Consider the following 17050-nt stretch of genomic DNA (forward strand, 5'->3'; position numbering starts at 1 on the left):
AAGAGGTGTGCTTGCCAAAGAATGCTCCATTAGCGAATATTTAGCCATCCATGAGATTAAAGATACATATGGCATATAGTTTTGGTTCATCGTATTCTGAGCTGAGTACATACTGCAACCCAACCGTGGAGCTGAGAAAGCAGGTAAAGGCTTTTGTGTTTCATGCTTATAATTCCACAGCTGATAATTCTTCTTTTTGCTTTACAGTACACCCACATATTTCTTCTAACGCACTCAGATAGTTCCCTATAGACCATCTCGCACAGCCCCGCTCCCGTCTCCCATCCTCCTCAACTCTCTGCATTAATTGAATTAACAGATACTCCTCTGAAGCTTGCAGCCCTCGGGGCAAGGGTGAAAACTTGGCCTCATCTGAGGTTAATGGAGCCTGATGCACTGTATAGAAGAAGATATTCTTATGCAATACTGTAAAAATCCCTCATCCAACACCATTGTCATCAAAATCTGAAAATGCAACGTTTGCTGCACACCCAGAACACACCCTACTGCAACCCTGCTTTTACCTCCACCCAGCTGCCTGATCTCTTTGTCTTCAGCGAAACTCACCACTAATAAAAACACTCTCCAATTGTGAGCCACCTCTAAGCTACAGGCCATTGACTAATGAGTGTTAAAGAGGACATTAGCTGTTCAGTTTAGCAGGCTGGGTGAAGCCAAGCCCATATATACTTCAACAGTGGGAATCATGCAGTGGAACAGGACATGATGATGGTGGCACAGCAGTTAGTGCAAGTAGCATGGGTATTTGGGCAATGAGGGAAGACGGCTCAGGGGTGGCTTGGGGCAAGGAGGACCCAGTGGACCTCCCCTCCTTAGCAGTTTAGCCATGGATCTTTTAGAGGCCACCGATAAAGAGGCATGCAAAAATCCCCTGCACTCTGTTGACGATCACAGCCAATCTGGGTTTCACCGACTCGTGCAGTGAGTCCCTTAGGCGGCCACAGAGAGATAGGAGACATTTGAAGGGTGCCTTCCCTCCTCCCTCAACTATGTGGAATCAAGCACATCCCCACACTTATGTAATTCCCTCTCTCAGACTTGTAACAGAGGCATTAAGCCCCTTTACAAGTTGTCATAAACAGTGGCAGATTGAGTATTTCTCCTGAGCCGAGGTGCAGGAGAAATACTTGGGATGTGCAGTCCGTATATGCAAGTGGTGGTAAGAAACAAAACACTTAGGAATTGGCTTTAAACTGCGCCTGCAGTAGTCACAGTGGAGAAGTTGGAAATATTTAGCAAAAAGAGAACACAGCCTATCCAATGGAAGCTTTAAAACACACTGCAGACACAGTGGCACACTATTACAGTGCAGAAATGTGTTATCATTCAGTGCCCCTAAACTAGCCACAGCACCACCTCACCTCCCATTAGTATCAGCACTCTGACCTCACCTCCAAGCAGCACTGTAGAAGTAGCATCAACAATATCAACAAATTATATTAGATAAAAATTATGAGAGGAGAAAACAAAATGAAGGCACAAAGGTGGTGAAAACAACACAGAAACACAGGGACATCTGTGTTCAGAATAACAGCAGTCCAACATCTTTAATCCGATCAATCATGATCTCTGGTAAAGATTAGAATATAGAATTTCATAAATAATTTACTTGTACGTAGCAGAGTAATAGCATACCAACAGACCTGTATGCTACTGACTACGCATAACTGAATCATCAAAAGAAAGAGGCGGGTTCAAAATGATCGTAGTGTGGAGCTCACTCACTTAAGGAACACCTGCCAACCTTAGAAAACCCTTAGGTGTTTCTACGATTTCTAGTGGCCCCCATTTTAGAACAAGGGAGCAAATGTTTTATGCATGCTGGTTTTTGTGCTTTTCCGCCCAAGAATCGGACTAATTTGGTTGTTTTAGACAATAATCCAAAACAACCAACACTCACAGTGTTGGTTGTACAGCCTGTTGTAGCTCCAACTCAGTGAGTGTTGGAGTACAACGGCAAAAATTAAATGATGTATGTGTGAAGACCAAGCTGTTGGCAAGAAGCCCTCCGAGAGTCTCATTTAAAAATTATATGAACTAGAGGTTAAATTTTGCCACAGAGCACAAAGAGGAAAGCCACATGATTTTGTTCACTGCTGAAACTACAATTTAGGCCACGTCACACAGTGAAGCATCGTTTTTTCAAGCATCATGGTGTGAAGATTTTTCTTACACTCCGGTGTCAGGCCTGTATATTACATGTAAGGGATCATATGAATGTATACATTACAATACACAAAGTGGCAGCAATGTGTTAAAATGTGTTTCAAAAAACCAAACCGGTTTCTAAGGGAAAACTGAGGAAAACAGAAGAATGGTGCCACAAGTTGATCTACTCTGTGCACATAGAAACTTGGGTTATACAACTAAATATTGGTTCAGGGCTATTGTAAGACATTTGTCCTTTACTTACTTTTGTAAATATGATGCTATTGCATTTAGCACAATTGTCTATACTGGGCAGTATGGTGCAAAACTTTTAACCACAACTTGATAGAGGTTTTTCTTTGAACTAAGGAGCATTCACCCATTTTTTGTCCACTCTGTGAACGATTGATCATGAAATACATACAGACACTTTATTTCTCTGTGAAATGAGGAAATTGGAGAAGTGGAGAATAAAAATAAGAAGCACTAGGTCATTAAAAAACAGCTACAGCAATATAAAGTCATTTTTAAGAGAAGAGGTCAGGTAATGGACTGAAACAAGTTAAATTCTGTTCAGGTTGTTTCTCAGGATCACTTTAAAAGATTAAAGGAAGGTCTAACTGCCTGGAAGCAACATTGTAACAAATGAGGAATGACTCAAAGTTTCTAGATAGTAAAGTATCCCACCTAAACATCAAGATGGGCAGATCAGATACAGAAACATATGAACGCTTTAGTCTCTCACCTCCTCTCAGTACCAGCACGCTGACCTCACTGCCCACAGGAAAGTCTTTCAGGATGTCCACCACTTGTGCGTGACTAAGACTTTGAACATTTTGCCTGTTGATCTCCTTGATTACGTCTCCTTTTTGCAGCCCACGGCACCACTGGGCATCCAGAATCATTTTCACCTTCTGGCCCAGAGGACAGTCAGCAATGGCAAACCCAAATCCTCCAGGCCCCTTCACCAGTGGTACGCTCACCAGTTCTGGTTGCAACATTCCCGTGGCCCCCTCTCCCTGGTCAGGCTGTCGCCCGTTGGGCAAGGCAGCTACAACAGGCCGACCGCTTGCGTCGGTGGTAACATAGTGCAGTTCCTGTGAAGAGCCATGCAGGACATCGCCTTTGACTAGCAGTGGTTGTCCGTTAATGAGCGGCACAGCTGTCACCACCTCCCCTCCATGGAGAGGCTGCTGTGGCTGAGTAGCTGGTGGAGGGGGTGGAGGAGGAAGAGGGTCGTCATTGTTCAGGTCTACATCCGGAGGAAGAGGGTACCCGCGACAAAGAACCATGTCTACATATTGGTTGATGGGGATGGACTGGAACATCTGCACCACCTCTGGATGGGTCTTTCCCAGAACACATGTCCCGTTAATTTCAACAATCACATCCCCTGTGGCAAATGAAAAAAGAAAACAATTAAAAGGAGGACATTTTTTTTCCTCATGTTCCATCTAAGCATTACTTTTCCACATCACTTTGAAAAACATTTTACATTTCCTTTGTCAGATATGTGGTTCCCAAATGTCCTCATCTCTTACCTTTTTCCCATTTCGGCAACTCCCTTTACTGCTTTAATTTCTTTTTATCTCATTCACTCATTTTTATCCTACCCATGCTTACTACATTGCTCACCCGAGCAGTATTTCAATTACAAATGAAAAGAGCTATGAAAAAAATAGATTTCTGTCACATAACACTATTCAAATGAACACACACACCTTACCAGACTTACAGTTCCTGGTGTCACAGGAACCAAAGTTAGAATGACTGCTGATATAGTCCCTATGCATTTGACAGACAAATTGCTGTTTTTTATTGCACCACTGAACCCATGGGACAGGGTTAGCTTCAAGAAATACAAAAGAAGTAGAACTAATTCAGTAAAATTGTATTCATACAGTATTTAAAAAAATAATAATTCAACGTTCCGTATTTTTAAGCAGCTTTTTGAAAGAGATCATCAAATCAACTGTCAAAAGCATTTAAGAGAACCAAGAATAAAAAAAAACACACTAATAATTTTACCCCATATTTCTTTGGATAATATAGCAATTCATTTATATAGGAGGATCCTTAAGCTTGACTTACCTATTTATCAGTCAATTGTACTGTACTTCCAATGTACCATTTGAACATAGCTACAAATGTACATTATCTCAATTTGATTTAAAGTGAAAACTTTGACTAGGTCACTCCAAAAGCATCAGGTTTTTACTCTTCAGGTAAAGTCACAATGAAGACCGGACATTTTCCTTCTGGACTTTCTGGCAGAATGCAGACTTAATGGTTGTATCCATTATTGCAATTCATGCAGGTCAAGAAGCAAAGCAGCTCCAACCAGGCACACTACCATCACCTCCACATTTGACTGTTGGTTAGGAGTGTCTAAAATGCTGCTGTTTTACATCAAATATGACAAGAAGCACAAAATGTTCCATTTTAGTCTCATCAGTCTAAAAAATATTTTCCTTAAAGCTTTTTTACCAGTCTCCTTACAATTGCCAAAACATGAACTCTTGATGGGAAGACAAGTGAGGGCTTGCAATCAGTTTCAGACTTATAAATGTTTTACATTTGTTTTACAATTTGTCATTTCTTCATGACTTATCATGAGATTTTAATGTGCATCATTTTGCTGGATTTGCTCACCAGACGCCATCTTGTTGTCCTGGGCAGCAGGGCCATCGCTGAGAACATTTTTCACCTGCAGAAACTCGTCTGTGCGGTCGCCTCCGATGATAGTAAATCCAAAGCCCTGGGAGCTTTTCTTCAGAGCTGTATGGTACATCTCCCCCTTCAGCTGGCTGGGGTCTGCTGTAAATCCAAACATACTTCCCTTACCTGTGTATAAATTGGAAATGTAAAACCATTGGTGACACATTTTTAAGTACAAGAAGTGATGCACAGTAAAAAGAAAGTGTGAAGAACTGCAACCTCAGTCACTGTGCAGACCAAAATATGAAAATATTGACATTCCTTTTGAATGACTGCGAAATCCAACCACATGTGTTGAACCTTAATTATACACACTGTGTGGCAACAAAATCAACACATTAATCAGTCATTATCCAAATAATAGACGTGATGTATGTTTAAGCACAACAAACCCATCAAAACGCTTTTGTGTGGCCCTGTTAAGAAAGAAGCCCTCACACAGATGAAGTGATAAAATTATAGCTTTTGAATCTAATTTACTTCCCTCTTTTCATTATAAAACTATAGAGCAGAACATGCATACAGTAACTCTGACACTATCTAATTTAGTATATTGTCCTTTTATCCCCGGCTCTATTTAATAAATGGCTGAGGAAAAATAAAGCTCTGAGATTGTTGTGATTGCAGGGTTCATATAAGTTGAGTAAGGAACACGTAAAGGTCAGCAGCGACATCAATAAGAACCAGCAGCTCTGCTCTGGCATAAGCAATACATTACACATCCAACTCTCAGGGTTGCACTAAGCTGATGATCTTCCTTATTTAGCAGTACTGTAGTATCAGCACTTTAGATCATGGACACATTTTTTTTCCCTCAGGCTTGTGGTCTGCATCTTTGGTGCATTATTGCTGTTGCTCAAAAACAGTAAAACAGCAAAGGAACCCAGTGAAAAAAATGTTTGTCCAGCTGGACTCTGCAGTAAAAGACAGTATTGAAGATGTCAGATGCGGTGTCTGGGAACGGTACTCATACACATTGAACTTTCTCTGTCATTTTACAACCACAAACTTCAAAGTATTCTGGGGGGTTCATATGGCAGTCCAACACAGATAATTATCTGGTGGAAGAAAAATGATATATGGTTTTCCTTTTTTTTAAATAAATAAAACCCTCAATAGTCCAGTGTACATTTGTATTCAGCTGCTGTGACTCAAAACCACCTTTTGCCTTTATTACATCTGCAAGTGTTTTTTACAACCAGAGTGACTATTAATTTGCCTGGGTCCTTCACACAACAGCTTATCTATATAGAGATTAAATTACATGCATGAGATTATATTGTGTATGTGATATCATACATAACATTCAATTAATATAATAATAATAATAAATAATGTGTAATGTGCAAAGCACAATGTGTAACGTTCAATGGGAATAAATAGTTTTTCAAATTATAAATTAGCTAACAATAAATACAAAAACAAAATTAAATCAATTTAAAAATGCAATACTTCTATCTAAAGCTGTCTTCTAAGACCAGTGTCTCAGGTAGTTGACATATTCATGTGCAAACATTAAAAGGATAATATATGACTCCTTCTTTTAACAAAGCCAGCATTAGTCTCTCCTAAGCCCCATCACTCCTACTGAACATGTAAGCTTGTTTATACATGTCACAAATACAAGGATTACAAGGCGGAAGCATTAACTTGAATAAATCTGCATCATACCTTGCTTTAAATGTCAGACAAACAAGAGAATCCATTACATGTTTTGGTTCCTTGCTATTGGTGGACCAAAAAATCTCTATGAAAATTGGAAGGCCCCACAAATTTGTGCTTTAAGTAAAATTTCAGAATATATGCTTCCACTACGACCAAACTGGAGGTGATAGCTCCATATTTGTGCTCTTTGGTTTGGGTATATCTGTTTCCCTGTCCTGAACTTGCTTCAAATTATTACATCTAGTTCCCAACTTTCTGTTCTGGCTGGTTTAAATAACAACTCCATACCTCCCTCTCACTTCCATCAGTTTTTATAAATACTCCATAACTTTCAGCGTGTGAGAGCAATTTAAATGCAGACACTCTCAAACTCTGATACGGTTCACCAGGCTAAAAACATCCAGGGCCGACAACTGCAAGTGTAAATTATAACAGCCACTGAGGACTCCAGATGGCCGCTGCTGTTATATGGATCATGCAAAGCTTATTTACATAATTATTTTGAAACGACTTGATGAACTCTTTTTATCACTTCTCACAAGGAGTCCTGAAATATATTTGTGAAAGGACATATTTGTATGAACAAAAAAGGCAGATGTAAAAAAGGGTGACAGAGAAGGAGACAGAAGAAGGAAGTAAGTGTGACTTTTGCAAGCCTGGACTCGTGTAGGATGGTTCACAGAAAGTCTCTTGGCTGAAATATGGAGATTATAAACAGAAGACAAACAAAACAGTATTTCCACGTTGTCAAGCAGCCAAGCGGTCGGACTGCTTACATGTGAGAAGGCAGGGGAGTAGGCCTCCATCTTTATTTATCATATGTGGGAAAATATCCACCGACAACTTTATTAGGAACACTTATTCAATTGCTTGTTATCACATGGTGAATCAGTCAATCACACTGCAGGAATTTGATGCATTTAGACATCTATATGTGAAGATCTGCTGAAGTTCAAACCAAGCTCCAAAAAAAAGAAAGATTTAGGTCACTTTGAAAGTGGCATGGCTGTTCCAGATGGGTTACTCTCATAATGTCAGAAGTTGCTAATCTACAGGGATTTTTATTTGCTTTATTAACTGAAACACCCAACCAAATCCCCAGTCAGTTCTGCAATTCCACTCTTTTTCATAATGCAATATAATAAAATTTTTCATTTATTTTTCTTTGAAGAGTTTTTGTGTGCTACGCCATAATGATGCCGTACATTTTACATAAAAAGTGTATTTATATTAACTAGCTGTCACCCATTGGGTGTCACCTATGTCAACACACCTATACTTAAAAAAGAAAAAAAAAACAAGGAGAAAAGTTTCTTGGTGTGTTTTGTAGCCTTAGGTGTAACCGCCGACTGCCTATGTCTTGGTTTTATCATAGCAACAGTCTGACAGCTCAGCAGGTTGTGTAATCAGTAATCAGCAGTGAGATGGCGGTTTACTCAGTCCCAACACACCTGAGCAGAGAGACGCCTGATTGTGCCCGGCCTCTTTAATGGGATGTTCCACCAGCTGTTGACACATGCACCGCTAAAAGGCGGCCACCTCCCCTTGCATACCTTCTTTTACGGCTCTGAAACCCTGCCAGCACTACAAGCTCGTCTCACTCAACACTGATCACCAGCTTGATCTTCCATAACATGTCTGTTGTAACAGAAAGGTTTTGTCATGTTTATCAGGTGAAAGGAAAAAAAAAAAACCTTTAAAGAAGTATTATAACTGGAGGCCATAAATTTTTTTTATAAAAACTAAAACTTTTCTTCATATATGTGGTTTCCTGATGGCTGAAATGATGATTCACTCTGCTCTCCATTCTTTTTGGGAAGTAAATTTATCAACGCAGGCTGGCACAGTGTAAGCAGAGTAAATCAAATTGCTTCCATATTTTAATAAATTAAGCTAATTCAAGAATCCACAATGATAAAAGTGAAAACAGAAAAGGGAAAGGAGTGAAAAATGACCATAATGACAACACAATTATTTATCAGTAAATTATTTTTACTGATTGAAACAGTAGAGATAAAAGAGATGTCATGTTTATTCATAAATAACTTTTAATACTCATTTAAAAAAAACTGAATGAAGTAGTCTGGTCAGCTTAAATGAGCCAAGTTTAACAGGATTTTCCAGATAAAAAAAAAAAAAAAAGACAGACAATAGTCGTGCATGTTAGAACTTGTGCTGAACCAATTATAAGTAGACATGAATGTGCAAGTCTTAAGAACCTGAAGGTGTTGTCAAGGCTTAACAGGTACATTACAAAAGTGCAATATCTTGTAATACTTTTACGGATCGTTGTCACACCATATTCTACTGTAGAAATGAAAGGACAAACTGGGAAAAAAAATGAAAGCTTATAGAAGTATTTATTTAATTTCCAGATTATATCAATGTAGGGGGAGGGCTGGGAAAGTGGAACATTATAGCAAGTTCTCACAATAGAAAAGTCGAAGAGATTATCTCTAATTATGAAAAGCTGGAAGTATTTTTTTCAAATGTTTAAACTATATTGCTGTGGTTTATTTGTCATAGGTACTCTCATAGAATTTCAGTCACTGTTAAATACAAGCTAAAGGTAATGAGCTACACAAGTCAGTATCAAAGTGACAATAGAAGATGCACTTATGGAATAATGATAGTGTTGCTGAATTTTGTTTACTGCAACAGGAAAGACAGCAGCTGGAGACTGCCTATTAATACCAGTTCATGTCAAATCTAAATAAAAAAACGTAATGGCGCTAGAGTCGCATCAAAACATAATCCTCCTTAATTTGAGTCATGCTCCACCTCTGGAAATATCCAAATAAATCTATCTGCTGCTTTTTAAAGGATGTCTGCTGACAGACAAGCAGACAAGAAACTGGAACAAGCTCAAAACCCAACTGGGAATTAATATAAAATTTATGTTAATGAACTGAACAATGATGTCTTTACAGCTCTCCATTATGTTGAGCAGAGCGATTTGGAGCACTTAGTCTGTTAACAAGCAAAGTAAAAAGCATTTTTTAGTGAATAAATTACATAGGGAGGGTATGCAGCAAGCTCTAAGTTCTTTTATGGTGTAGATGTATAAAATTACATTTTAGATATTTCTATTCTTATTTTAGAATCTTGTTAAGACAATAGGATGTAATATATACATCCTATTATTTTCTAAAAATTACTTAAAGTAATGATTTGGACATATTTTGGCTCTGACATAGTATGTTTCTTCAATTTGTATTGTTGAGAAAGAAACTAAAACTGTAATTTCAGTGGATGTGTGCATGTCTCAGGCAGTTGTGCATTTTATAGATTGGAACAACACCGTTTTCCTTTTTTTATGCAGATGTGGAACATGTTTATACTCTGATGTACTTTTCCATCCTTCTACTTCTATGGAATGTAGCATAACATAGAGGCAATCCTGAGGTATTATGGAATCCCAGACTATTTTAACATAAACATCGTCTGCATTGTTGGCTCTGGGATCTCTCATTTTCCTCAGTACACTACTCCATCTCTTTGTTGATCAGGTCTTTCTTGACCTGATTCTGATGTAGTCTCTGATTTAAGAGCAGTTTAATAAGGAAATGAACAGCACAGCCCATGTCTGGAATACATGCATATGGTAGATCTTGCAGCACAGGCTCCAGTTGCAGCTCACACTTCACCTAATCTCTCCAAAATTCCTGAATGTGACTTGTTTCCCAACGGTGCAGCTATTACTGTTGATTGTGCACATTTTTCTACAACTCGTTTTCCTTCCACTCAAGTATACAATAACATGCTTGTCACACAACATCATGTAATTAATATTTTAGCCATACAATGTTGTGATGTACCCTTCTTGTAGAGCATGACAATGACTGCCTGATAGACAACTGTCATCCTGGGATATAATAAATCATTTATGTGTTCAAAACAAATTGTATTATTTTTGTGTAATATTAAGATTTTCTGATAAACTGAATTTTTGATTTTCTTTAGCTGAAAACCATATCACACCAAACAATTTGTTTCACTCAAATTCAGAGAGAAACATTACTCTGAATTTTAGTTTTACTTTTTGAACTGAATTTCTGAAATAAATCAACTTTCTGTTGATTTTCCAGTTTCGTAGGTATAGAAAATAGAAAAAGTAGCAAGATGAACAGATCTGACCTTGAGAAGATGCAGCTGCAGCTTGCTGAATCGAAGCAGTGTCTTTGCTTAGCTTCTTCTTTGCCTCCAGAACTGGATTCTCAAACTGAGTCCTCTGATTGATGTGGCTAAAACAAACATGTTCAGTTTTAAGTGATGAATGACTCTCAACCATTTGCATCAGTTTCTTGTGGAGGGACGCTGAAGCAACACCACCACCTTTTACAAATGGAACACACGTAGAAAATGACTGGCCTGTATCACATTGTTTTCTGTGGAATGGCTTTTATCCACCTAATATTCCAGGAAATGAACCATAGACTGTAAGAAACATCCTGTTCCTCAACAAGAAGGTAAACAGCTTGTTCCCCTCCTGGTACACAAACCGGGACCATTGTTTCAAAGGGAATTCATTTCAAACTAAACACTGGCAGCTACTAGCTCCATCAATATGGCATTGACTTTCCATGTCCAAACACTGCAAGTTTCTTCCTCTTGTCATTTGTACCTTGAAGGTTTTCATCTGCTGCTTGAGCAATAAAACAACACGAGCTTTTCCCTTCCCTGTTTCATCACAGCAGCAAACAGGCTCTTCCTTCAGTCCTCATTCTGCTGTTTCAATGTGTTCTGGTTAAGAATCTCTCCATTCCATTTCCCTCCGTTGTTGATGAAATGCTAAACTTAATGGCTTCTTCACTCAATTCCAACTGTGATGCTAAGTGCAAAAACATATAACACATGTACAACCATCATGGAATAATATACTCTCCAAGTATTGCTCCATGCACATAAACTGACTGACACATAACGCAGCGAGAGTCCAATCAATGTTGTGCTAACAGGCAGGTCACAGCACAGAGTTTCACTTTGCCACCCACTGATAAACAAGAGGAAAATCCTTATCAAACTCTTTCAGGTAAATGCTTCCTCTCTGCATGTTACATAACTCAACGTTTTCTCACCCAAGATGACGCTACAGCCATTTGTTTTATTTTTAGACAGAACAGATTCTTGCCAGTTAGCTCTTCATGAACACAAAGCAGTAAAATCATCACACGCGCTCTCATCCTTTATGTACATCTGGGTATAATAGGATGTAAACAAAAAAATAGAACATGGCAAAAAAGAGAGAAGAATTTCAAAACACAGGATTAATTAAACTTACTCAACGTAGTATGTGCCATATTGTGGGTCATCAATTTCCTCCCAGCCATACGGTAGCTCTGGAAGAAGAAAACAGTGCGTCATTATTTTGTGAGAAATGCCAGTAACAATCGAGAAGGATGAACTGAATAAATAGACGGAATATTTATGACATGTCTGGGAATTGTAACCAGTTCAGCATAATGATCAGGCACAATTTTACACTGTCAGATAAAATGTTGATTATTTTCATCTCCTATTGGTTTTTATCTAACTAGTCACACATTGTTTGACATAAAAATATTTATTAATTTGGAAAAGATAGTCCTATCTGACCCTTACTGGTGTTGTATGTACTTTTTTTCCTAATATACAAAACACTTTCTCTTTTTCCCACTGTTAAACATTACTTTAGTCTTAACTTTTTATTTTTTATGTCCATCAGGATTTCCAAAATTATTGTCATATAATTTAAAAATTCAAGCTTCAACTTCCTGGCCTTTAGACTTTCTTTGCTATGGATAACAACAGTCCCTTCACCAGGTTGAACAAGCATCTTTACCAGGGCTTTAGCTTTTGGTCTAGTGTACATTTCACAACAAAACAGAGTGGAACACAAAACCCGCCTGTTTCCTGAACTGTGTGATGTCTAGACTTTCCCATGCTATTTCTATTTGACTTGATATTATATTTGCATACCTTTTTTTTTTTTTTTTTTTTTTACAAATGACTATATTCTGGCACCTTCAGATGATTTTTGCCTTAAAATAGATCCACAGATTTATTGTCAGATAACTAGAAGCCTAAAGAGAAGACTTTATGCAATTGTTTTTGAGGTAAGCACTCTTAGAGTACATACACTTCTGACTTTGAATAATGCAATAAATAAAAGTATCTGCAAAACCTTTCTCCTTATTCTGACTTTTAGCAAAAATAAATGAACTTGGAGGACCTAAATATCTTTAAAAAAGAAAATGTCTTCTTTCTTGACAAACAAGAATAAAATCTTGTCTTTTCATACACTGCAAACAAATATCTGATTTCAGTCCTTATTTTTATAAAAAACTTGTCTTGATTTACATCACACATTGTTTGGTAACTCTTGATGTGTTATATTGTGAAATTAAAGTTTTCTGTTCCTAATTAATTACTCATATATTATCCAAACTGCAGGGAAAAGGTCCACCAACACAAAAGTGAAGTAGAAAGAGACTTTTTATAGAAAATAAAACCATTTTGTACTCCGCTGCATGTTCACTTTGATTTATCTCAGAAACATTACAGAACACATCAGAGTGTGTGCCAATGACTTGTGGTACTCACTGGTGAAAAACTGTGTCATTAGGAGACAGTTTTTCTGAAAATAGCTGCTAGATAAAATACTGCACTTAACCTCACCATGGTAACCTGAACTTGTAGCAGATGGACAGCTGATAATCATCAGTGTCTCTCATTTATGTTCTGTTTACACAGAATTTAATCACTTCAGATTAAACTTTTCAGCATCGAGGAAGCAAAAATTAATATGAAGCATCTCAATTCCCTCTGCAGTTACTCCAGAAATGACATCTCCAGTTGTATAACTACGTAGCAGTTAAAGTTTGCATTAAACTTTTTTGTAACACGTAGTGAACATTTCTATAGATTGAAATGAGCAAGTAGACTGGAATGAATGATGCACGTAATTTCCTGTTGTAACTATAAGCCAGAAAGAGAGAAAAGAGAGAGAAAGAAAGAAAGAAAGGCTCTTAAGGCAACAGAAAGCTTGGAGTTGCCTTTCAGAAGAATCATGGCGATTTTTCTTGTAAAAATCCATTAAAAACTTGCTGAAGGGTCCAATTCTTTCAGAAGAGGCCTCTGTTCATTTCTGTCTGCACTTAAACTAACACTATCATCCTGGGGATAAAGAAAGAACCTCATGTCTGATATTCCTTTAAGGAGATGCCTGTCTCCAAATTTCAAGATATTTAGGCCATGTTCCTGAGGGTTATCTTAAGTGGTCAAAACATTTCAAAATTAAAAATGTTAGATTAAAATGTTAGGCGTAAATTTTATAAGACAGTAGATTATATAGATAGATATTGGCAACTGTATTTTCTGAATACATGTGTAGAGATTAACAGAACTATTTATGCTTCAGTAAACCAGAAAAGCACAAGACGTACCGTCATCCTCACACTTCTCTGGGGGCTTCGCCTTTTTCGCCAAGCGGGGGTCCAACCATGTGGTTGTCTTTGTATTGTGACTGTGTACCACAAAAACAGCAGACAGAAAATATCAACAACAATTTTACCAGAAGGGAAAAAGAAGCAAGAGAACTGACTGAAAGAGTCTCCAAGATGCCTGCATAATATGCTCTTGCGGACAAGTCTATTGGTTTCTGTTCGCCTGCCGCTGTGTTTATGTTGAGGTGGCCTTTTCTAGGAGAAGGACTAAATCCTCTGAATGTGAAACATGTCTCGTTTATTCTCAAATGGATTAAATATCTGGAGTGTGTAATCAACAGAAAAAAAATCTTCTAATATCTCCAGAGATAAGCGGCTTATAACCAAATACAAATGAAAGACAACATTAATAACTAGGCCTTAGAAATGTATGTTTGCTTTTCAATAACATGAAAAGAAAAGAAACTGGTTTTGTAGTAAGAGCTTAAAATATCTTCATAGAAACTCCAATATCCAAAACCTCAGTTGTGCTGAACTGAACAAGAACAAAAAAAATAACACTGACAAGGTTTTGTTTTGCTATTTCCTTTTAGAATCTGTGAAATTCTGAGATATTCCTTTGCTATCAAGAACAAAAGAAAGTGGATTCACCAAAACAACAGCTCTATTGTTGCCAACCCAGTGATGACACAAAAGCACAATTGTGCAGTGACAATAAAACCTAATATCTCATGCCTTCTATGACATGTTGAAAAGTATGTTTGTACTGATACTTTTGATGTATTACTAATTGAATTGTGAGAAGGTTAAAATAAATCAAATACTAAATGAGATTAAGTGCAGAAACTAACTTGTTTATATTAGTTTGTCCCTTATATGAAAAGCAAGATAAATCAAGCCTGGGTTAGGGTTAGTTTTAAAATAGCTCCTTTTTCATTGACTCTAATCAATGTGTTACATGACTAAAGTATCTCTCAGCAGGTTATCATCACATTAGTGCTGTCTCACTTACTCTATGAAGTAGACCATCCCAGTTTCGGTGTAAGCCATCTCCCAGTTGTAAGGCAGGGGTTCCAGGCTGTCATCGCGGGGAAGAGAGCTCCATGTACGGAAGTCCATGGTATTGCTGGACTGATTGTAGCTGGGCACCGTTTTCCTCCAGTCCTTGTGCTCTAGAGAGTGTGGATAGACATGATAAAAAAGGGGAATAAAAATAGAAAAAGACAGTTAAAGGTTAGCCCGCAGAAACACAGAGGCCAGCTACTTTATATTACCTGCTGCAGGGGAGTAAAAGAAGAGGATATTCAGCTCATAAGATTTGCATGGAAGTGATGATGTGTGTGCGTGTGTGGGTCTGCCAAGGGTTTGTTTTGCATTTTCCACAGCATGCTGTTACTCCTTTTGCCTATGTATATACACATGTATATTTCCCACAGTTCACAGTGATAGAGGTGAGAGCTCACACAAGTACAGCCATTTCAGTTCAAAAGCAATTACTATTTTATAATTCCTCCATGCTGTTTACACTGTAGCATACTCCTTTTTTTTTACTGAGAAACTACATTATAGTGAACATGAAACATGCAACAAAGGCCCAGCTAATTCACTTTGCACTCAGTGCTTTTCCTCAGAAGATGGTTATAAAAGATGAAAGACAAGAGCTTTTTATCCTTTCCTTTTTATGTAGAGCCAACCTCCCAACAATAGAAAATAATGTCAAAAGATGTAATGTCCAGCACACACCTAAAGCATTTCAAAGCATTCATGTTTGCAAAATAAATGGTCCCACATGAACAGGAGAATTAGTTTTAATAATCTGAACACGCTGTTCTGCAGAAGCACTCTGGTAATAAGGCGCCGTTTTAACTGGTCTCCTTTTGCCTCTAAGATCAAAAACACACACTTGTGCTTCATCTTTACAGATACAAAATGCACATGGCATGTTTGAAGATTTGCGCTTGTCATGTAGACCAGCCTGAGGAAATAGCCCTAGGGAAAGCTGAGTTCATCAGCAAGGTTCAAAGCAAGGTGAGGGCCCTCTTGACAGTAGGACTGTAGTTGATAATGACAGTCTGAGCTCTGATGAAGCGCTTAGAAGTACAGAACTCACATTTTCCATTAACCTTCCTTTTTCATTCCACCATGCTTGTTCTGTCCATCTATGGTTGGTCTGAGATCGCTCTGCAGCAGTGCAGTCATTTGTGACCAGCTTTCTTCCATTTAAAGAACTCCTGGATCATTTAGTGTTTGATTTCAATATGACAGAGCCGTTGGGTAAACAGACACTGGATCTCTGTGAATCCCTCGTGCAGCTGCAAGCAGTGTTAGAGCAGTTTTTGTCAAAACAATGTTTCATTCTGGAGAACATATTTTCAGCTTGGACTTGATTCAATGTTCCCCCCAATTTTATCACTAAAAATAAAGGCCAGGTATGTTACAAAGCATGTAACCTACTTCTGTCACAGGAGTTTTCTCCTTGAAAGCTTCAAGGGGAGTTTTACTCCCTGGAGAGACGAGGAGTTGAGCTGATTGAACTCCGAGTCTCTGTCAAGGTGACCTCTGAAAAAGTGAACTGGCTGGATACAGCAACAGCTTTGTTAGGTGTAGAGATGCACAAATCATATATTTCCTAGATAGTATTTATTTCTTGTTCATTTAGAGATCTGACTTGCTAATTGTTCTTTTGTTGCTGTTTTTCTGAAAACAATTAACAAATAAGACAAAAAATGTTACAAGTTCTTTGTTAGAGGAAGGTTTTAATTAAGTTTAACCAATGTGTAAATTTGCTTTTTTGCACTGAATTCAATCTACCCTTTGGTGCTTTTACCATTTGAATCAATATTTTATAAACATCAAACTGTGTTTTAGAGAACCTGTAGAATTATTCAGTTAATATTTGAAGAGTCTAAGTATTTTAGAGTTGCTGTCTGTCTGAAAGCAACTTTGTTTGTTGTTGTCCATCACTTTTACCAGCTTCCTAAGCTGTTCCTACTTTCCACTAGATAAGTCAGGTTCACTCCAACTTAGCAGACAGAGGGCCTTTAACTTTAGAGTTATTGTCACATTTTGATATT

General features: G+C 37.9%; 1 protein-coding gene across 2 annotated transcripts in view; it reads right to left on the minus strand.

Annotated features, from left to right (window-relative positions):
- Positions 1-17050, minus strand: part of LOC122834204 (membrane-associated guanylate kinase, WW and PDZ domain-containing protein 3-like) — a 140590-nt gene that overhangs the window by 13259 nt on the left and 110281 nt on the right. For both annotated transcript variants that reach the window (XM_044122401.1, XM_044122402.1), the window contains exons 5-10: positions 14989-15148; positions 13977-14056; positions 11834-11891; positions 10690-10796; positions 4822-5013; positions 2915-3562 (exon numbers count right to left, since the gene is read on the minus strand). In XM_044122401.1, the coding sequence (XP_043978336.1) occupies positions 2915-3562; positions 4822-5013; positions 10690-10796; positions 11834-11891; positions 13977-14056; positions 14989-15148 (1245 nt within the window). The remainder of the gene's footprint in view (positions 1-2914; positions 3563-4821; positions 5014-10689; positions 10797-11833; positions 11892-13976; positions 14057-14988; positions 15149-17050) is intronic.

The sequence above is a fragment of the Gambusia affinis genome, linkage group LG07 (assembly GCF_019740435.1).
Source record: "Gambusia affinis linkage group LG07, SWU_Gaff_1.0, whole genome shotgun sequence".
NCBI classification, from domain to species: Eukaryota; Metazoa; Chordata; class Actinopteri; order Cyprinodontiformes; family Poeciliidae; genus Gambusia; species Gambusia affinis.